General features: G+C 40.6%; 1 protein-coding gene across 4 annotated transcripts in view; it reads left to right on the top strand.

The window, feature by feature from the left end:
* The window catches only part of TMEM248 (transmembrane protein 248), a 71469-nt gene that overhangs the window by 14869 nt on the left and 33994 nt on the right, over positions 1–22606 (top strand). Inside the window, exon 1 of one of the 4 annotated variants that reach the window (XM_070567831.1) lies at positions 12032–12506. The exons of 1 other annotated variant lie outside the window; for it this stretch is intronic. Coding sequence is in view for 1 of the 3 variants with exons in the window: in XM_008540028.2 (XP_008538250.1) it covers positions 12814–12861 (48 nt within the window). In the remaining 2 variants the exon portion in view is untranslated. 2 more of the 4 variants (XM_070567833.1, XM_008540028.2) reach the window with 2 other exon arrangements.

Here is a 22606-nt window from a genome sequence, read left to right as displayed (position 1 = left end):
GTGTGAGTTCCTTATATATTATGGAGATTAACCCCTGTGAGATATATGATTTGCAAATATTTTCTCCCAAATGGTGGATTGTCTCTTTGTTTTGATTCTGCTTTCTTTTGCCTTGCAGAAGCTCTTTAGTTTGACGAATTCCCATTTGTTCATTTTTTCTTTTGTTTCTCTTATCTGAGAGAACCTGGTATTTGAAAAGATCCATTTTAGTTCTATGTCAAAGAGTGTACTACTGATATTATCTTCCAGGAGTTTTATAGTTTCAGGATGTAGCTTCTAGTCTTTGATCCATTCTGAGTTTATTTTTGTGTATGGCGTGAGATAGTGGTCTACCTGCATTGTTTTGCATGTGGCTGTCCAGTTTTCCCAACACCATTTATTGAAGAGACTATCTTTTCTCCATTATGTTCTTGGCACCTTTGTCAAAGATTAGCTGTCCGTAGATGTATGGTTTTATTTCTGGGCTTTCAGTTCTGTTTCATTGATCTGTGTGCCTGTTTTTGCACCGGTACCATGCCATTTTGATCACTATGGCTTTGTAGTACATTTTGAAGTCAGGGATTGTGATACCTCCAACTTTGTTCTTTTTTCTCAGGATTGCCTTAGCAATTCGGGGTCTTTGGTTGCCCCATATGAATTTTAGGATTCTTTGCTCTATTTCTGTGAAGAATGTTACTGGGATTCTGATTGGGACCGCATTGAATCTGTAGATTGCTTTGGGTAGTGTGGACATTTTAACTATGTTTATTCTTTCAATCCATTAGCAAGGAATCTCTTTCCATCTGTTTATGTCATTATCAATTTCTTTCAGTAATGTCTTATAGTTTTATCATATAGGCCCTTCACCTCCTTGGTTAAATTTATTCGTAGGTACTTTATTCTTTTAGTTGCAATTGCAAATGGAATTGTATTACTGAGTTCTCTTTCTGTAAGTTTGTTATTGGAGTATAGAAAAGCAACTGATTATTGTAAGTTGGTTCTGTACCCTGCAACTTTACTGTAGTTGTTAATTATTTCTATTAATTTTCAGATGGATTCTCTGGATTTTTCTGTATATAAGATCACGTCATCTGCAAACAGCGAGAGTTTCACTTCTTCACTCCCTATTTGGATTCCTTTTATTCCTTTCTCTTGCCTAATTGGTCTGGCCAAAATCTCCAGTACTATGTTGAATAAGAGTGGTGGTAGTGGGCATCCTTGTCTTGTTCCTGTTCTCAGGGCGATGGTGCTCAGTATTTGCCCATTGAGTATGATGTTGGCTGTGGGTTTGTCATATATGGCCTTTATTATGTTGAGGTAATTTCCTTCTATCCCCATTTTGCTAAGAATTTTTATCATAAATTGCTGTTGGATCTTGTCAAATGCTTTCTTGGCATCTATTGAGATGATCATGTGGTTTTTATTCCTCAATTTGTTGATGTGGTGTATCATGTTGATTGACTTGCGGATGTTGAACCATCCCTGTGTCCCTGGTATGAATCCCACTTGATCATGATGTATGATCCTTTTGAGGTATTGCTGAATTTACATTGCCAAAATTTTGTTGAGGATTTTTGCATCTATGTTCATCAGCAATATTGGCCTGTAGTTCTCCTTTTTTGTGCTGTCCTTGTCAGGCTTTGGTATCAGAGTGATGTTGGCCTCGTAGAATGTGTTAGGAAGTGTTCCATCCTCTCTAATTTTTTGGAATATCTTGAGAAGGATAGGTATTAAATTCTCTCTGAAAGTTTGGTAAAATTCCCCAGGAAAGCCATCTGATCTTGGGGTTTTATTCTTTGGGATGCTTTTGATTACTATTTCAATCTCTTTCCTTGTGATTGGTCTATTCAGATTGCTTCTTCTTGACTCAGCTTTGGGAGGTTTTAAGAGTCTAAGAAGTTATCCATTTCCTCTAGGTTATCCATTTTGTTGGCATATAGTATTCTCTTATAATCCGTTGTATTTCTGTGTAGTCTGTTGTTATTTCTCCTCTTTCATTTCTGATTTTGTTTATCTGAGCTTTCTCTCTTTTTTTCTTTGTAAGTCTGGCTAGGGTTTTGTCAATTTTATCTTCTCAAAGAACCAGCTCTTTGTTTTAGTGATCCTTTCTACTGCCTTTCTTGTTTCAATAGCATTTGTTTCTGCTCTGATTTTTATTATTTTTCTCCTACTGATTTTGGGTTTTGTTTGTTCCTTTTTTTCTAATTCAGTTAGGTGTAATTTGCGATTGTTTATTTAGGATTTGTCTTATTTGTTAAGCTGAGTCTGTATTGTGATGAATTTCCCTCTTAATATGACTTTTGCTGCATCCCATATGAGTTGGTATGGTATGTTATCATTTCACTTGTCTCATGATCCATTGCTTCTTCAATAGCATATTGTTTAGTCTCCATATCTTTATCCCTTTCTCAGCTTTTTTCTTGTAATTAATTTCTAGCTATATAGCATTATGATTGGAAAAGATACTTGTTGTTATTTCAATTTTTAAAAAATTTATAGACACTTGCCTTGTTTCCCAACATATGGTCTATCCTTGAGAATGTTCCATGTGCACTTGAGAAGAATGTGTATTCTGCTGGTTTTGGATGGAGTGTTCTACATATATCTATTAAGTCCAACTGTTTTAGCTTTTTGTTTAATTCCACTGATTCCTTGTTGATTTTCTGTCTGGATGATCTGTCCAATGATGTGAGTGTGGTGTTGAGGTCCCCTACTACTATTGTGTTATTTTCAATATCTTCTTTTAGGTTTGTTAATAGTTGCTTCATGAACTTTGGTGCTCCTGTGTTGGGTGCATAGATATTTATAAGTGTCATTTCTTCATGATGGAGTGTCCCTTTGATCATTATATACTGTCCCTCTTTCTCCCTCTTTACCTATCATATCTTTAAGTCTACTTTGTCTGATATAAGTATTGCAACACCTGCTTTCTTTTGTTTGCCATTAGCTTGGAGTATCATCTTCCATCCCTTCACTCTGAGCCTGTGTTTGTCATTGGAGCTGAGATGTGTTTCCTGGAGGCAGGAAATTGTTGGGTCTTCTTCCTTAATCCATCTTGCCACTCTGATCTTTTTATTGGAGAGTTCAATCCGTTTACATTTGAGGGTGATTATTGATGTATGAGGGCTTAATACTGTCATTATATCACTCATTTTCTGGTTTTCCTACATTTCCTTTGTTTCTCGTTCTGTGTGTTTTTTTCCATATTTATTTTTTGTGTCTCTGTTCTGCTTTTTCATTTAGTGGTTACCCTGAGGTTTGTAATCAGAATCTCGTATATAAGTTAGTCCATTTTCGGATGGCCTCTTATTTCCTTAGTATAAACTGATTCAGTCCCTTTCCTCCTCCCGTCGTAAGTTGTTTTTTTCATATCTTATTCCAACTTGTGTTGTAAGTTTGTGGTTAAAGTGTCCGAGAGGTGCTCCAGCCTCTCCACCCTCCATCATGTGGCTGTGTGTCTCTCTGAGGTTTTTGTGTTGTTAGGATGTCTTCTGTTATAGTATGGCTGTCCCTTTTCTTTGTGTGTTGGAGAGGAGAGTGTCCCACGCAAGTTCACTCTGCCATGATGCTGATGTCACTCCTGAAAAGTCCATTCTTAAGTCCTGGGAAGCCATGAAGTTGTTTCCTTCCAATTCAAGATGTCTGGTCTTTCAGCTTTGAGCACTGTATAAAGAGGCAGGGCAATTAGGGGAAAGTTAGGTATCCAGCTTCTACTGTATCCAGCTATATCCCCAAATCCTCAAAGTTGCCTTTTGTTCTGTGGCTGTGGGAAGCTTAAAATGCTTTGAATCCTGTCCAGGTCTAAAAGGAGCCCTTGATTTGAGATCAAGTGTCCTAGGTATCTGACCTGTGTCTGAACTAATTGTAATTTCTTTTTAGACACTTTATGACCTTTAGTTGCTAGGAAGGAGCTTGAGGAGGTGAATGCTGTTTTGCTCACTTGCTTCCTTAGGAGGCAGCAGAGAAGATGATCAACATATTTTAAGGGGGTGGACCATTGTGGAAAAATGACATCTGCTTTTAGGATCTGTGAAAAGTAGGAAGGGCTTTCAGTATAGCTTTGTGGCATAACAGTCTGGATATGTTGTCATCCTTCCCACATAAAAATGAATAAGAATTGACTTTCAGGATCCACAGGGATCTATTACGGTGAAAAATTTGTTTTCTGTGGGTTCTGCCATTAGAAGAGTATGAGGGTTAGGGACTACTGGATAATAAGGGATAACAACAAATCTTGGAGAAATCTCCATCGTCGCCCATGGTGTTTCTTAGGAAGAATGGGCATGTTACAAGGAGTAGTGCAAGGGTCTAGGAAGCCTCATGCCTTATACTCTTCTATAATTGGTTTAATTTCTGCTAAAGCCTTGGAATGTAAAAGATATTGTTTAATGTTAGGAAGACGCTTTCTAGTGTAAATTTGGATTTTCATTGGGGAAGCTGAGTGAATACGCCCAATACCAGTTGTGGATTTTGGCTTCTCAGGGACTACTTTGAGGAGTTTTAGGTTTGTGTTATTTTTAAAGCTTGTTTGAAGGGCAAAACTTAATGGAGTAGAGGAGTCCTGAATGCCATCAGTTGTTGATGAGTTTGAATCAATTTCGAGGATAATTTCCCCCTTTTAATAAAAAGAGATGAAAACGTGATATTTTTCTAGAAAGTCTCATCCCAGTAAGTGGACAGGAGCAGAACCGACCAATAGGAAGGAATGAATGTCCTGAAGAGGGTCTAACTGGAAAGGTAAGAGAAGGGATTTAGAACCTATGAGGAGTTTATGAGATACTCCCACTATTTGAATTTTTCAGTTCTCTGAGGAAGGGGTTGTTTGAGGTTGGTCGGGTTGAGCATGGAAAGTGTGGCTCCAGTATCGATTAAGACAGTAAGGATCTCATTTCTGGTCACAAGGGAAGTTTTGCACAGGTGATTAGGGGGAAGGATTAGAAAAACCCCTTGCTTGTCCTTGGAGCAGCCTCAATTCATGGGGGAGCTTAAGGCTCAATGTTGGAAGATTGTTTAAGATGTTTTAGCTTAGGGCAATCCTTTTTCCAATTTTTGCAAAAATGGCAAACATTTTTAGGAGAAGTTAATAGTCTAGATTTAGGTTATCATGGCTTATGAGAGGAAACAGTCCGTTGTGGCATCATCAAGAGTTCTGGCCAACTATTTGCTAAGTTAATTAGGTCAGGGGTAGAGAAGGTTTCCCATTTTATCTTACTTCTTTTATCAAGGAGGGAAAGAGCTTGGTTTAATCCACTTACAAACACTGAATTAAAGCCAACTTTAGTAGAATCTTCACTTAGAGGAATACCTGGATTTTCTTTGAAGACAGTTTGGAGCCTGTTGTAATAGTTATGAACAAATTCATTAGGTTTTTGGGTACAGGCCTGACTCTTATTCCAATCAATGGCTTTGGGAAAAGCCCTAGGGACGGCCTCATGCAGCACCCTAGCCATTCACCCAGTGACTTCAAAGGCTCAGGACCTGTGAGAGGTCATCTAGAGGATGGCTTTTAACATCTAATGTTGGACATGACCTTCTCCAACAAGGAGGTGAATTAACTGATAGAGGCCAGAGAACACAGGTTGGTAATTCTGGATGAGAATATAAAATTCTTTGGCAAACCTGTGGGCGTTCTCAGTCACCTTAGGAAATTCTTTAGCTATATTTCTTAACTCTGTTTTGGCCCAAGGAGTATAGGTAGGAATGACTCACAGTTGAAGGAGATGGTGGTTTGTGGAAGCAGTGAGACCCAAAGGACTAGTGTGGGTAACTGCACCTGGTTCCAGGAGACACTGATCTTGTGGTGGTGAGATGGCTTTATGTCCTGCTTCTGACACCAGATATGTTAACATAAAATAAAGAGGCAAAAGAGCCTTTTTTTTGGATCAAAGAATTGCAATTCGGGGAGCACAGATTTAGGTAGAAACCCAAATAATATCCCACTAAAGAGTGAAAGTTTAGGGTTTTTAAAGGTAAAGAGAGGAGGCTTTCTTGAGTCACTCACAAAGAATTTCAGCTGGGGCTGGTGGCAGAAAGGCACTGTGGCTAATCATGTTTGATTGATAAGACTATCACATAGCCGAACATCCATCATTGTGACAAGTTGCAGGAGTTCTTGCAGCATCTTTGGAATATTTGCAGTTTGGCCCAGTTCAAAGGTCATGGTTACACTCAGTGAGGATGTGCATAAGGCCCGCTTCTTTAACAGCCTCCTGGTTCCATTTAAAATCCCTTAACGTAAGTGACTCCATTTTTATCACATTTCACAATAGCAACAGTGTTAAAGTAAGGAAATGTGTCACAGCCAAAGGCTGTCTTACAGCAAGGGTCTAGAAAGGCCAAGTGCAAACACCTATTTTTCTCTTGGATCAGAAACCACCTACATGTGCACAGAACACCTTGGAACAAGGATCCTGTTCATATAGAGAATCCAAATGTGCACACAGTTTCCAAAAGTCTGCAGTCATTTGAGGGGTTGTTATTCATTTAAACAGACAGCTGACCTACCCAATAATACCAGCACAACTTTTTCATACTTTGTAATTCTTTTCCTCCCAGATCAATGACTACCTGCACTTTATCGCATACTTCTGTTGACTGATTAAACCATAATTAATCTATCGTTGATTATTTTGTCCCTCCCAACAAAATCTACCTTTTCTCATATACCATATATTATCTCTTATAGGAGTCTAGGCTAGAAAACTTATCTGTTATTTCAGGTTCAAAATATCCTGAGGGCATAGCCAAACTGCTTTTCTCAGGTCATGTGGTTTGACAGAGTTTGGTTCCCATTAGGAGGGGTCCTTCTTGGGATCCCTATTGGGCCCATGTGTCCCCCATGGGAAGAACTCTGGTGCTGCTTAAAATCTGTCCAATACCTGCAACTTGCACTCAGTCATGGTACCAAAGTGCTAAAAGCACTTCGATAAGTTGCATTTTCCTGTAAAAATCCCATACACTGAGGTATGTCCCCCATAAGTGCAGATCCTGGGCTTCTACTATGAGAATTCCAGGCCATTGTGCCTGGGATGCCCAGACACCTAACCTAGCAGTGCTGACATGCCAGCTGTTCCCATTGTGGGTGTGGCCATGTTGTCTTAGTGTCTGCTCTAATTGCAAGGCCCATTTGACAGTGCCCTGTTACCATTCCAGGCAGCTCGCACCTCCTTACCATTCCTCTTGGAATAGGATGCCTTTAAAGCAACTTTATGTGCACTAGGAGGTCTTTTTCATCAGTATGTCTTTCCTCATTAAGAGTGATTTCCACCTAGCCAACTATGCCTGGCCCAGTTCCTTATTCTCCTTGGGCTCTTTCATTTCTAGTGGGTCAGTGGTCTGACCCATTTTTCTAGCTCCTGAGGTTCAGATTCTTTCATTTCCAGATTTCACTGGAAAGTTTTGTTATTAGTATCTAATTCCAAAGTCTGTGCTATTTCAAACCAAGAGTAACTTGTTTATTTTCATCAGAATCATCTATTTTCTTTCTAAGTAATGCCTTAACCATATTTATTTATTTAGTTTATTGAGGTTACAATAGTTTATAACATTAAGAAATTTCAGTTGTACATTGTTATTTGTCAGTCACCATATAAATGTGTCCCTTCACCCCTTGTGCCCACCCCCCAACTCCTTCCCCTCTGGTAACCACTAAACTGTTCTCTTCATCTGTGTTTTACTTTATTTTCCACATATGAGTGAAATCATATGGTGTTTGTCTTTCTCTGTCTGGCTTATTTCACTTAACATAATACCCTCAAGGTCCATCCATGTTATTGCAAATAGGATGATTTTGTCTTTTTTTAATGGCTGAGTAGTATTCTGTTGTATATATGTATATACCACATCTTCTTTATCAATTCATCGGTCAATGGGCACTTGGGCTGCTTCCATGTCTTGGCTATAGTGAATAATGATGCAATGAACATAGGGGTACACAGGTCTCTTTGAATTGTTGATTTCAGGTTCTTTGGATAAATACCCAGTAGTGGGATACCTGGGTCATATGGTATTTCTATTTTTAATTTTTTGAGAAATCTCCACACTGTTTTCTATAGTGGCTGCACCAGTTTGCGTGAGTCCCTTTTCTCCACATCCTCTCCAACATTTGTTGTTTTTCATTTTGGTGATTATAGCCATTCTAACCGGTGTAAGGTGATATCTTAGTGTAGCTTTGATTTGCATTTCCCTGATGATTAGTGATGCTGAGCATCTTTTCAAGTGCCTATTGGCCGTCTGTATATCTTCTTTGGAAAAATATCTGTTCGTATCCTCTGCCCTTTGTCTAAGCCATATTTTGAGTGAAGAATGAGTCAGGGGTTTTTCAGTAAATCCTACTTCTACCAGCTGCATGAACTGTGGCAATTAAGTAGGGTTTAACAGGGTTTGGGTGCTAAAGAAGACACACAGGACCCTAAGTGACAATGCTAACAAATCTACAGTTTATTACGGGAACAAAAATATAATGTAGCACAGTATTAAAGTAAAGATATGCATCACAGCCGAAGGCTGTCTTAGAGCAAGAGGTCTGGGAAGGCCAGATGCAAGGTCCTATTACCTTTCTTTTGTAAAAGCCAAGAGAGAACCCATTTTCTCTCTTGGATCAGGGACCATCAACATGTGCATGGAACACGTTGGAATAGGGAGCCCAAAGTGGAGTTTGAGTTTTTTTTTTTTTAAATATTGTGCTAGTCACATAGGCATAGTCTTGCTATGTAACGAGCCTCAATTGCAGAGCCATTTGGGGGGAGGGGTCTCACTGAGACCAGGTGAAAATCATCAGTCTGACTATTATCAGTAAATAATGCTAAGAAACTGACCTAAACTACTCTGAAGCTCCTTGAACCCGTGAGTTACAAAGCAATACTCTTAATCAGTTTCTGTCATGCCTTGACCAGGGGTCAGAACCCTGGAGGAACTGTAACAAAGCCGTTCAGGTTAGCTCTGGTCCTACCACGGTTAACTCTCACAGCACACAATTTATCTCTGGATAGTGCTTTCTAGTTTACAGAGTGTTTGGAAGGTTTTTACCAACTTGAATAAGCTGATATTATCATCCCCATCTTACGAATGAAGAACATGAGGTTCAGAGTGTTTGTGACTTGCTCAAGGTGACCCACACTGTTACCGAACCTGAAGTGAGTTCGCTCACCCGTTGCGCAGCAAGCCAATCTCTGACACCGGGGGTGGTGGAAGAAAGTAGGAACTTTATTTTTGCACAGTGCTGAGCAAGGAGAGAGGGCAGCTAACGCTCAAACTCCAAAAACTCCCCGAAAAGCTAAAAGGAAGGGTTTTTATTTGGGGCTTTAGGTAGGGGAGGGGGAGCATATGGCCTTGCTGGTCGGAGCTTTCCCACCAGCCTGTCTTTGGCCTTGAGACACTTGCAGAGAGGAGAGAGCTCATGACCTTGCTGGTCAGGAGCTTTCCCACCAGTCTGTATCTCTTTGTGGGGAGGAGACAGTCCAGGTGCTTGTCCTTGACGGTGTCTGTCTCCATGGAGCATAGTGGATTCTGGAGCCAGGAAGCCAGAGAGTAAGCAGGGAATGAGTGTTTTGGTTTTAACCCCATATATGCTGGGTTTAGTGTGGGGAAGCTGATATCAGGGTCGATATCAAAACTGTGAGCCCCAGAGCCAGGTCTCGACCCCAAATCCCGCCTCCAACCAGTGCCTCCCACTCTCCTTCCTGCTGTCACATACCCTTCTTCCTAGTAAACTACTATCTTATCCTCAGTGAGTCCCTTATTGTTACTACCCATGAAAGATGTCATTGGTAATGTCAGTGGTAATGACAGAAAAAGGTGTTCTGTCAGAATTCAAATTTCTTCTTTTACGAGGAAGAAATTTCACTTATTCAACAAGTATTTATTGATTCAATATTTCATTGAGTGTAAGATGGTCATTGATTTACTAACACGTTTTCAGAAAAAAATTACATGGTGTGTATGAAAATAGTGGAGTGAAACGTTTTTTTTTCCTATTTGGACTTTGATGCACAGAGCTGACAAAATTTATTTTTAACTCATGACAGAATATATTTATCCTGACTCAATGACCCACCACGTTGCTCTTCACCTTCACAATCCAAGTTTAAGTTTAATCCATATTCACCAAACTGTAAATATGCATTTAAATAACCCTTGGTCATTGGCAGTGTTCACTGCTTGCATTGGCGTGCTTGTCAAAGCCTCTACTTATACCTTGGATTACTTTAACAACTTTAAGATTGAGGGTATGATCTTGAGGATAGAAGCTTTATCTTCAGTTTAAGGACTTTCTACAGAAATTAAGCAGCTTCTTTTGAAAACCAGCTGAAAGCTGTTGACACCTTTGTCAAAAGATATATGTTTGGGTCTGCAGTCATTCTCTGTCATGACTCATGAATGACTCACACCAACGTCTCCAAGATTTGACCTATTTTAAGGTACTTAGGAACTTCTACTGCCTTTGTCATCTGCACACTCAGCAACTTTGTAGTTCAATGGTAAATCATAGTGTTTTTTGTTTTTATTAACTATTTAGTAGATACAAAATAATATTTGTAAGTTATGTATAAAATACAAACAATGACAATTCAATAAATAACTGTGTAACCATCACCCTCTTTAAGATAAAAAACATTTCTATTACCTTTGACATAACCTGTGTACCCCTCCCCCGTTCCATCCTCTTAACACTTATCCTGAAGTTTGTGCATCTTTTTCTCATGCTTTTTGTCAGAGTTCTATGAATTATATATGCATCTTTAAACAATATGTTGATTAGATTAGCATGTTTTAGAATTTTATGTAATGGAATTATGCTGCAATGTATCATTTTGTGATTTGCTTCCCCAGCACATTATATTCTGAGGTTGATCCTCATTGTTGTGTTGGCTGTTTTCAATAATTTTCACTGCTCTTTTGTATTTGATTATATATGAATATACCAAAGTCTATTTTTACATTTGACTGTAAGGGAATTGGTTTTTGTCCTCAATTCTTAGTCATTACAAAAAGTGGTGCTATAAACATTATTAGGTCTACTTGTGCAGATGTGCAAGTGTTTCTCCAACACAATGTATCCTCCAGAGAGGAAGTCTATCTTCAAGTTTACTGGATAATGCCAAATTATTTTGAAAAGTGATCGTACCAAATTATACTTTCATCAGCAGTGATTAATATACGAGCATAGAAACACACACACACACACACCATACATACCTATGCATGCACCCACCCTATATTCACACCCACCACACACTAAACATGCGTACAGATCCACGTGTGTGCATGGGAAACGGCCTTGTACATAATGCATACTGACACAGACAGATCTGCTCCACGTATGCACGCTTAACTGTTACCGAAACCAAAGTGGATTCCCTCCTGGTGAGTTAAATCAGACTCTCCACCAGAAGTAAGTTGTCTCACAAAGGCTATTTGTAGCAAATAGGAGGCCATGAGGAAGCACTTCCAAAGTCATGGCATTCCCGAACAAAGGGAAGCAGGGACACTCATTTTGGATAGGAAATGAATATTCAAAAGGGGGGGGGTTTGCTTGCGCAGGCTCAGTTGGAAACCATGCTTCCACCTACACTGCAGGCTATGAGAATAGAATTTAAGCTCCTCCTGGAGAGATTTTAGCATTAAAAATAAGGCAGGGGCTGGCCCTGCGGCGCAGCGGTTAAGTTCGCAGGTTCTGCTTCGGCGGCCCAGGGTTCGCCAGTTCAGATCCCGGGTGCGGACATGGCACCTCTTGGCAAGCCATGCTGTGGCAGGCGTCCCACATATAAAGTAGAGGAAGATGGGCATGGATGTTCGCTCAGGGCCAGCCTTCCTCAGCAAAAAGAAGAGGATTGGCAGATGTTAGCTCAGGGCTAATCTTCCCCCCTCCCCCCTCCAAAAAAAGGCAAAGGTCTTAGGCATAGCTCTTGTGGTGAGGCTTGGTCTGGTTCAAGGTGGTTGTTGATTACATCTCCTTGATGTAACAAAAGGAAAAAAAAAAATTTGGAAAAACAGTTAAACGCTTCCAAACCCACCCTTGAGTTCCTCGCGGCAACTAGTCGGTGACATTACCACAGTCCCACTCTCACAACAGCACACTCACACGCAGAAACACACATACTCCATGCCTGCACGCACACAGCCCACGTGCTCGGTTGCAAGCCCCCCTTGTGACCCAACCAGGAAACGTGGTCTCCTCCACCCTCGACTGAGGAATCTTGTCCCAGCCGCGCTGCCGTTGGGCGCCAGGTGTCGGAGGTCACGGCAGCGTGGGCGGTGGCTTTTTTTTTTTTTTTTTTTTTTCCTACCCGGAAACCGCGACTGCCGGATCCCAGGCGGGCCCGTGTCGCGGCGGCGTGAGGCAGACTGGCCTGGGGCTCGCGGCTGTCCCGTGGAGCCAGACGCTGCGGCCGGCGCGCTGGGGAGGATGGTGCCGAGCGGCCCCGGGCCCGCCGCGCGCCGTCGCGAGTGAGCCCTGGGCGTCCGCGGGCGTCCGCCGAGCAGCTGGCCCGGCCGGGCCGGGGCGCGCCGCTGCCCACCGGGGCGTGGTGAGCCGGGGCGGGCGGGCTGGGGTCGGGGCTCAGCCGGGGCTGGCCGCGAGGCCGGGAGGGGCCGCGCTGCTCCGGAGCGGCCCTTCCGGCGGGTTTCTTCGTCGCCTTTCGGGGCTGCAGCCCCCGCCCCAGCTGCTGGTGGGGGTCGCGCGCCTCAGTCCGGGACTGGCCTGCGCTGGTGGCCTTGGCCTGCTCACCCGCCGCCGGGATTTGTCCACCCGCATCCCCGGAGCAAGGGCTCTCCCTCCCCACTCCCTCACCCCCCCCACTCTCTCACCCCCCGACATGGTGAGACTGCCGGCATATGGAGCTGAGGCCTGGATCATTTGGATTTGGCACGGGGAACATTTTGGTAGTTTGCTGTTTTTGACTTTGGGTAGTGTTTCGTTACTTCTCCGTTTGCGAATTATACACATTTCAGAAAGAAGATGGGAGGGACAGACTCACGTATGTGCAAAAACTTAAAAGTGAAATAGTGGCATATTATACGTGTCAAACTTGGTAAATATCTAGAGATGGGATGGTTTCTTATTTGTAGTCGTATTTTAATAGAATGAGTAGCTTTAGGGTCATCCCGAGGAATGTAGTTCTAGTTTCCTTGCTAGGCACCGTCAGAAATAAAACTAGGCCTGTTGTGCGGTTTTGAATTGTGTGAACACCATAACCGATGGACAGCTGGTGAGGGGGGCTCTTGTTGAAGAGTCTAATGTCTGTAGTTCTCAACTAGTAGATTACAGCCCTCACTGAGTGATGAATGATGAGCTGCTTTGCAGCCTGCTAAAGCAGGAAAGATTGTGGCTCCTCCTGAATTGCTACTTTCCTGCCTCACAGGTGAGCTGCTATGGGAGGTAGTGGGAGGAAACGCTCCAGGACTGATGATGAATATTTGATAAACTGGTTCATCCCTATAGCACTCTTGGTCAGCTTGGGGTCTGAGCATTTGTATCCCAGCTGTAGATGTCAGTGCTTGAAAGGTGAGAGCACCTTCCTGCATCCACACTTCATTTAAGGATTCCAAAAGGAAATAGATCTGTTGTGCAGCTAGGATATACTTCGTCATTCCAAGCCTGTTTACTCTCTAGGAGTAAGGAGGCAGTGTGTTGACTTCCTAGTAAAAGTGTGGGAAGAATTTCTGTGGCCTAATTGAGGTAGACCGGAATCAGAGCTGCCACCTGCAGCTGGGTACTGAGCTTACCAAATGCTGATTGAGCGCACCTTCTCTGTTTGGACTGTAGCTGCAGCTGCTGCAGGGAAGAGAGACCTAAGTTCGAATATTAGTTTCTCCCTGCAAGGAACTTACTTAGAGAAAGCAATAGGCTGTAAAATGTGAGAGGATTTAATTGCCCTATGGAGCTAACAACTATTAGGGATTTCGTTATGGTTAGGATAAGAAAAGGCTTCATAAAGGAAATGAGTTTTGAGGTGGACCTCGAAGGATCAGGAGGATTTGGGTTATTCAGAATTAGCTGGGAAATGAAAGAGCTAGGGGCAGTTGGCGGAACAGCACCCAGGCTGGGTAGCTGGTCAGTAGGTACCTAGAAGTATTGACAGAGGCAGCCAGGTAAGGATTCGTTGCTTTTCTAAGACAGAAAAGCATGTGCTACCCAGTCTGGCTTCTGGATATCAAAGGATTGTTTGCATTTGATGAGTTTTTCTTGTTCTGTTAAGCAGCCAATGACATAAAGCAGTACTTAGCTTATTTTAAGGACATTGAAGAAGATGCTGATTGTAATTCCTGTCTGGTGTTAACAATCAGGAAATTAAATTTGGTGTCTGCAAGTTGTTTCAGTGCCTGTGTTTCATTTGCGGGAGCACAGCTCTAGTACTGTCTCTGCCACTCTGGCTACAGCCAAGTGATAAACGGCAAGCTCCTTAGCCATCCCCTGAGTGTTTTTAGTGACATCTAGTTCACTTCACAGAGATGCTGTTTGTTTCTCTTACCCAATATTATTGAAGAACCTTTGAAGCCGTTCACACATGATGCCATGAAATTGCTCTGGAACGTTGTGACTAGTCTCCGGACCTCACTTGCTTCAGCCTTACCCTTTTAACATGCTCAGGACTACATTATCTTAAATTTTTAATGCTTTTTTTTTTGACTCTTCTACCTTCTCTCTACCCACTTCTCTATCTCCTTCTCATTATAGACCTGAAAAAGGGTGGTCCTAACGGGACACAGCATGTCATATTACAGGGGATGGCAGATCTATGGGATGTTTTTTTGGCAATGTTAACATGCCACAGAATTCTATTGCCGTGTGAGAGGGCTTTAAGATTTTTATTTTATCTTATTTTTTGCTATGGCATTCCAGTTAAAATGAAAAAAAAGGAAATGAAGGAAAGATAGGATTTTTAGCAGATTGAATTTCCATTTAGGATTTATTTTGATAAACATGGAAATCCTTAAATTATCTTTCCAGATGTACAAATTGACTAAATTTGAGAAGAGGTCTATAGCTCTTTCTGTGTATGATTACAAAGCTAAATGTAGTCCTGGGGACTACGCAGTGACCTTTGGTGATGATAGTCTCCAAAGGACTATCATTTGCTAGTTGGACTTTTGTGCTGTTTGGTTAAAAGTACTGTTTTCAAAACATTTCCCAGTTTTTACATTGAGTTTGGATGTAATAATATAATTTTATATTGAGCTTGTAGTGTTCATTTAATCTTGTTATTGCTTATAGTTTTTTTCTTGAATATCTAATTAAACCCCAAATCATTAAATTTTAATATGAGGATACTTTTAATTTGTCTTTTAAGATGTCAGCAATTAAAAAATTGAAGAATAAAGAGATTTTCAATTTTGGGACTGTGGTGAATTTATTTTTTAAAAAAGAGAGGGGGCATGTTGGAAGTTACCATGATTTTATATCATGACTTTGAAAATAGAACAATGCATTCATTCGTTATGAGTAGAAATACAGCTGAAGTCTGAATTTTGGGAATAAGTCTGGTTACAGATATGTAATTATATCAGCCCATGTTGTTCTTCCCTTTTTGTCTTTATTCGAGTACCGAAGTTGCCTGAAATGCATGTTTAGCAACTAAAAGTTGATGCTTTCTGTTGTAGTTTCTCTTTTGATCATTTAAACTTGAGTTATTGTGAAAGTTTCTTCTGCACTGTGAATTGTATTAGATTAAGAAACAAGAAACCATTGGTAGAAGATTCCACTCACCTTTGCTTTATGCTCTAATTGATGAGAGTGCTGAGTGAGATGGGAGTTGCTTTGCTAAAGAGATGGAAAATAAGTTAACCATTTTAAACTTCAAAAAATTGATCCTAATTGTGCTTTTATGGAAGTCAATGACTAAAATACACTTTATGTATCTGTGACATGTGATTTTTTTTTTTTTTTTTTTTTTTGCTTTTCAACTTGGCATTTGACTTTTGAAACCTGCTTATCCACCCTGGTGTTGTGATTGATGGCACAGCTTTTGGGGTCAGATGAATTAAGTCACAGTCTGTCTCTGCCATTTCTTTGAAATATAACCTTGTACAAATTACTTCTTTTATTTTCCTTTTCTGTAAAATGAGGATAGTAACGTCTACCTAGGAGTATTGTGAAGATTGAAAAATAATGTATGTAAAGCACTTGGCATGGTGTCTGGCACATGGCACGTTTTAAGTGGTAGCTGTTAAAAATGCTGCTCTCTCACTCTCTCCTTAGCCCTTTGTAATGTGGTTTCTGCCTTCACATCTCCCTAATGAAAGGGGTTTCACTTACATCACTGTTGGTGTCTTGATTGCAAAATTGTATGGATACTTTTCAGTTTTTATTTCATTTGATGGGATTGACTTTTTATTCAAACCCATCACATTTGTTGGGAGGCAGTAGCATGCCTAATGGTTAATGCGTGGGCTCTGGAGGCTGGCTGGTTGACTCTAGTTCAGTTACTACTGTGTGACCTTGAGCAAATTAGCTAACTTTCTTTTGCCTTAATTTCCTCATTTGTAAAATACAGATGTTGTGAGGATCATAAAACAGGGGCAAAACTCTTAGAACGGTGTGCCTCTCTCACAAAAAGTTGGCAATAATGTTAGGTGTTACTGTTAAGCACCTTCTCAGTGCTGGGCACTGCCGACATACAGAGACTGCAGAGACAACATCCTAACAACGAGAGACAGCAGGAGCAGGCTGCATTTGGAGTGCAGTTTGGCTGACGAAGGCAGTGTCATTTGGGAGGGAGTGAGAGCAACTTGTGAGAGACATTTAAGATGTGGGAACGGAGTGGTCACTGATAACTGGTTGTAGGAGAGTGAGAGAGTCAGAAATGGCTGGCAGGGGTCACTGGGTAGATGGCTGTCTTTCCTTATGGGGAGGAGCTGATTTGGCGACTTGGGATAGATTTTGGCCTTGTTGGTGCAAGGTGCCTGTGGGTCATCTAAGGAGGGAGCTTCAGTAGGTGGATGTTTGGATCTGGAGTGAGGAGATACGTAAAACTGACAGGAAGCTCTGAATGAGCGTGTCCACCTTGAGCAGAGGCCCAGCAAGAACTCAGGGGGACTTTGGAAGAAGAGTGAGAAGGAAGGGGTGGCCACAGAAGTAAAAGGAAAGCCAGGAGAGTGAGGTCCTGGAAGCCCGAAGGCGGCGTGGCTCTCAGTGTCAAATCCCACATGGAGGTGAGTTAAGGCCTGAAACTCAGAGTGGCTTTAGCATCTGAGCCCTTACTAGGTCTTTAGACCTAGCGCGAGGTCTTACTGGAGACCTTCAAGTTTTCCTTTGTCTTCCTTGCTACTCATTTGCCTCTCTGAGGATCTGTCTGCCTACACTCACTGCTTCATGATGGGGGAATGAGGATGGTTTCTACTCAGTGCTGTGGTAGCTGGGTGCTTGAGGTTGCACGGGGTTTCTTTGATAGAGCGCATATCTTCATCTCTGCTAAGTTTTAGATGATCTGGCACCACATCCATTAATGTTCTTTATTAGACTCAGGGTTTGCAGCCCCCAGCCTTAAAGCCCTTTGAATATCTCAAACATCACAGGATATTTGAGAAATGCTACTTTAATTTTTACATTCCAAATGGACCTCTCGCATCAAAGTGAGTTCCTGCCATCCTGTCCTAGCACAAGACCAGTGTGTTTGCCGAGGTGGGCATATAGAGCAGGCTTGTGCTCTCATCCTCCCCTCTCTCTCATTCTCCCTATGGCCTTCCCCCCCGGGTCCCCCAACACTTAGTCTCTTCAAAACTTTGAAAAGGGCATGACTTTATAGGAGAGCTTTAAGGAATTTTGCATTTAGCCTGAGGTCAAAAATCTAGTTTAAGATGAATGGTGATTTTGTTCATGAGAAGTGAACTTTTTGGTTTGGGTCTCAGGTAGTGTTTTAGTGTATCTTAATTGAAAATGTTAGGAGCTATTTAGGAGATATTATCTGGGAATACGGACTCCCTATCCTGTCCAAAGATTCTAGTTTTAAACCTGGAGAAGTAGCCATGTGGTATAAACGGGCTTCAGAGGGAGGGAGAGAGACTGTGAAAGGACTCGTGTATCTGGCATAATGGGTGTTAATTTACTTCCTTTCTAATAAAATATTATAATCAAGTTGCAAATTAGATATTTCTGCCCTCCCTGGTCCCTTGGGAGACCAGCGTCTTTTCCTGGCTCTGTTCTCTGCTTACAGATGTGTTTGTTTCCTCGCTTCTTTTGACCCCACGGTCTCTTGTCCCTTTCATTTGAACCAGTGGTGTTCACTTAGTCCCTCAGTGTCCTCATCCCTGTTCTTATCTCCTTTCCATTTGATTTCTCCCCTCCTGGAGGAGGATTTCAGAGGTCACCAGTGATCTTGCCAGATAGAGGATTATGCAAGCTCAATTTCACTTGCATGCTTTTAAAGAACAGAGAGGCTCAGAGGTCTTTCTTTTCTTACTCTTGTTCACTTCTCAGCAACATTTGACTGATACCTCTCGCTTTCTGAATCTCTTTTCCCTTGCCGTGCAGGACACCTCACCATCCTGGGCACCCTTTTGGCTCATGGTCACATCCTCCACTGGCTTCTCAACCTCTGCCCTAATGGAGGAGCCTCTGCTTCTCTGGAAAACCTCTGTGCACCGCCTGCCCCAGGAGCACACAGTACTGGATTGTGTGGAGGAGCCTAGTCTATATGTTCTTTTTCATTTTATTCTTGGTTTCTCACAGATCCGTCTAACTACAAATCAGTGCAAGTTAAGCTTTGCCTTTTTGTAGTACCAGGACCATTCTGGTTTTAGAGGATCATGTTGTTTTCTATTTTTTTTTTCTGGGTTGGTTTAAGAAATCACTCTGAAGTTCTGTTTTTTCCTATTTATTGCCTTTATTAATGAAGAAAATGAATGGAATTAAGATTTAATGAAGTTTTATTTTGGCCACCAGTCTTGCAGGATCAAATGAAGATTATTTATATTTATAAATTTTATGTTTTTGTTTTTAAATTTTATATAATATATAAAATTTATATATGATAAATTTTGTTTTTATATTTTTATATAAAAATATATTTTATTGTTAGAAATTATTACAAAGGAAATACATATTCATGATGGATATTTTAAAAAAACATAGACAGAAGAAAAAAAATGTAATCTCACCAGCTAGAGATAATCACTGCTGTTTACATTTGAGGATATGTTGTCTTTTTTCCCATGTGGATGCTTTCATATATAAATATACTCTCTCATACTTAAAAAATCTGAAATAGCCTTTATTTTGTGAATGTTACTTTAGATTCTTTTTTTGTATTATATAAGTTTCAGGAGTACAACCTTATAATTCGACATCTGTGTACATTACAAAGTGATAATCTCCAAAAGTCTAGATAACCATCCATCACCCTACAATTTGACCTCCCTTCACAATGCTTGTGCCCACCCTCCAACTCCTCTTCCCTCTGGTAGCCACAGTGTATGCTCTCTATCTATGAGTTTTGTTTTGTTTTTTGTTTGTTTGTTTTAGAGTCCACATATGAGTGAAATCATATGGTATTTGTCTTTTTCCTTCTGACTTTTTTCGCTTAGCATGATACCCACAAGGTCCATTCATGTTGCTGCAAATGTCAAGATTTCATTCATTTTTATGGCTGTCGTATTCTATTGTGTGTGTGTGTGTATATATATATATATATATAGCATAGTTTCTTTATTCATTCATTCATCAGTGAACAACTTTGGTTGTGTCTGTATCTTGGCTATTGTAAATAATGCTGCAGTGAGCATAGGGGTGCGTATATCTTTTCAAATTAGTGTTTTTGTATTCTTTAGATAATTAGCCGGAAGTGGGGTAGTTGGATCAAATGGTAGTTCCATTTTTAATTTAGCTTTTTTTTATTGAGTTTATAGTAGTTTACAACATTGTGAAATTTCACTTGTGCATTATTACTTGTCCGTCACCATGTAAGTGCTCCCCTTCACTCCCCTGTGCCAGGAAGCCCCCTTCCTGGTAACCAGTGAACTGTTCTCTTTGTCCGTGTGTTTGTTTGTCTTCCACATATGAGTGAAATCATGTGGTGTTTGTCTTTCTCTGTCTGGTTTATTTTGCTTAACATAATTCCCTCCAGGTCCATCCATGTTGTTGTGAATGGGACGATTTTGTCTTTTTTATGGCTGAGTAGTATTCCATTGTATATATTTACCACATCTTCTTCATCCATTCATCAGTCGATGGGCACTTGGGTTGCTTCCACATCTTGGCTATTGTGAATAATGCTGCAATGAACATAGGGATGCATAAGTCAGTTTGAATTGTTGATTTCAAGTTCTTTGGGTAAATACCCAGTAGTAGGATAGTTGGGTCATATGGGATTTCTATTTTTAGTTTTTTGAGAAATCTCCATACTGTTTTCCATAGTGGCTGCCCCAGTTTGCATTCCCACCGGCAGTGTATGAGAGTTCCCTTTTCTCCACAATCTCTCCAACATTTGTTATTTTTTGTCTTAGTGATTATAGCCATTTCCTGTTTGTTTGTTTTTTGAGGAAAATTAGCCCTGAGCTAACATCTGCTGCCAGTCCTCCTCTGTTTTGCTCAGGAAGACTGGCCCTGAGCTAACATCTGTGCCAATCTTCCTGTACTTTATATGTGCAACACCTACCACACCATGGCTTGGCGAGTGTTGCATAGGTTCGGCCTGGGATCCAAACCAGCGAACCCCAGGCCGCTGAAGCAGAACGTGCAAACTTAACTGCTGTACCACCAGGTGGGCTCCTGATTATAGCCTTTTTAACAGATATAAGGTGATATCCTAGTGTAGTTTTGATTTGCATTTCCCTGATGATTAGTAATGTTGAACATCTTTTCATATGCCTATTGGCCATCTGTCTATCTTCTTTGGAGAAATGTCTGTTCATATCCTCTGCCCATTTGTTGATCAGGTTGTTTTTTTTGTTGTTCAGTTGTGTGAGTTCTTTATATATTATGGAGATTAACCCCTTGTCAGATATATGATTTGCAAATAAGTTCTCCCAGTTGGTGAGTTGTCTTTTTGTTTTGATCCTGATTTCCTTTGCCTTACGGAAGCTCTTTAGTGTGATGAAGTCCCACTTGTCTGAGAAGACTTGGCATTCGAAAAGATCCTTTTAAGATAGATGTCAAAGAGTGTACTACCTATGTTTTCTTCCAGAAGTTTCATGGCTTCAGGTCTTACCTTCAAGTCTCTGATCTGTTTTGAGTTTATTTTTGTGTATTGCATAAGATAATGGTCTACTTTCATTGTCTTGCCTGTCACTGTCCAGTTTTGCCAACACAATTTATTGAAGAGACTATCTTTCCCTATTGCATGTTCCTGGCTCTTGTGTCAAATATTAGCTGTCCATAGATGTGTGGTTTTATTTCTGGGCTTTCAGTTCTGTTCCATTGATCTATGTGCCTGTTTTTGTACCAGTACCATGCTGATTTGAGTACTATAGCTTTGTAGTACATTTTGAAGTCAGGGATTGTGATGCCTCCAGCTTTGTTCTTTTTCTCAGGATTGCTCTAACTATGTGGGGTCTTTTGTTGCCCCCCATGAATTTTAAGATTCTTTGTTCTATTTCTATGAAGAATGTCGTTGGGATTCTGACTTGGATTGCATTGAATCTATAGATTGCTTTGGGTAGTATGGACATTTTAGCTATGTTTATTCTTCTGGTCCATGTACGTGCAATTTCTTTGTCATTAGCAATTTCTTTCAATAATGTCTTATAGTTTTCTTTGTATGTGTCTTTCACCTCCTTGCTTAAATTTACTCCTAGATATTTTATTCTTTTTGTTGCTATTGTAAATGGAATTTTATTCTGGAGTTCTCTTTCTGTTAATTCATTATTAGAGTATAGAAATGCATCTGATTTTTGTAAGTTAATTTTGTACCCTGCAACTTTACTGTAGTTGTTGATTATTTCGAATAGTTTTCCAGTGGATTCTTTAGGGTTTTCTATATATAAAATCATGTCATCTGCAAACAGTGAGAGTTTTACTTCTTCGTTTCCTATTTGGATTCCTTTTTCTTGCTTAATTGCTCTGGCCAAAACCTCCAGTACAATGTTGAATAAGAATGGTGAGAGTGGGCACCCTTGTCTTGTTTCTGTTCTCAGAGAGATGGTGTTCAGGTTTTTCCCATTGAGTATGATGGCTGTGGGTTTGTCATACATGGCCTTTATTGTGTTGAGGTAATTTCCTTCTATCCCCATTTTGTTAAGAGTTTTTATCATAAATGGCTTTTGGATCTTGTCAAATGTTTTCTCTGCATCTATGTAGATGATCGTGTGATTTTTATTCATCGTTTTGTTAATGGTATGTACCACATTTATTGATCTGCAGATGTTGATTGCTCCCTGTGTCTCTGGTATAAATGCCATTTGATCATGGTATATGATCTTTTTGTTGTATTCTTGTATTTGGGTTGCCAATATTTTGTTGAAGATTTTTGCATCTATGTTCATCAGTGATATATTGGCCTGTAGCTTTCCTTTTTTGTGTTGGCCTTGTCAGGTTTGGTATCTGGGTGATATTGGCCTCATCAAATGTATTAGGAAGTGTTCCATCTCCATAATTTTTTGGAATAGTTTGAGAGGGATAGGTATTAAATCCTCTTTGAATGTTTGGTAGAATGGTAGGGAAGCTGTCTGGTCCTGGACTTTTATTTTTTGGGAT

The sequence above is a fragment of the Equus przewalskii genome, chromosome 12, assembly GCF_037783145.1.
Source record: "Equus przewalskii isolate Varuska chromosome 12, EquPr2, whole genome shotgun sequence".
In the NCBI taxonomy this organism is placed as follows: Eukaryota; Metazoa; Chordata; class Mammalia; order Perissodactyla; family Equidae; genus Equus; species Equus przewalskii.
This window is presented reverse-complemented; position numbering and strand designations above follow the sequence as displayed.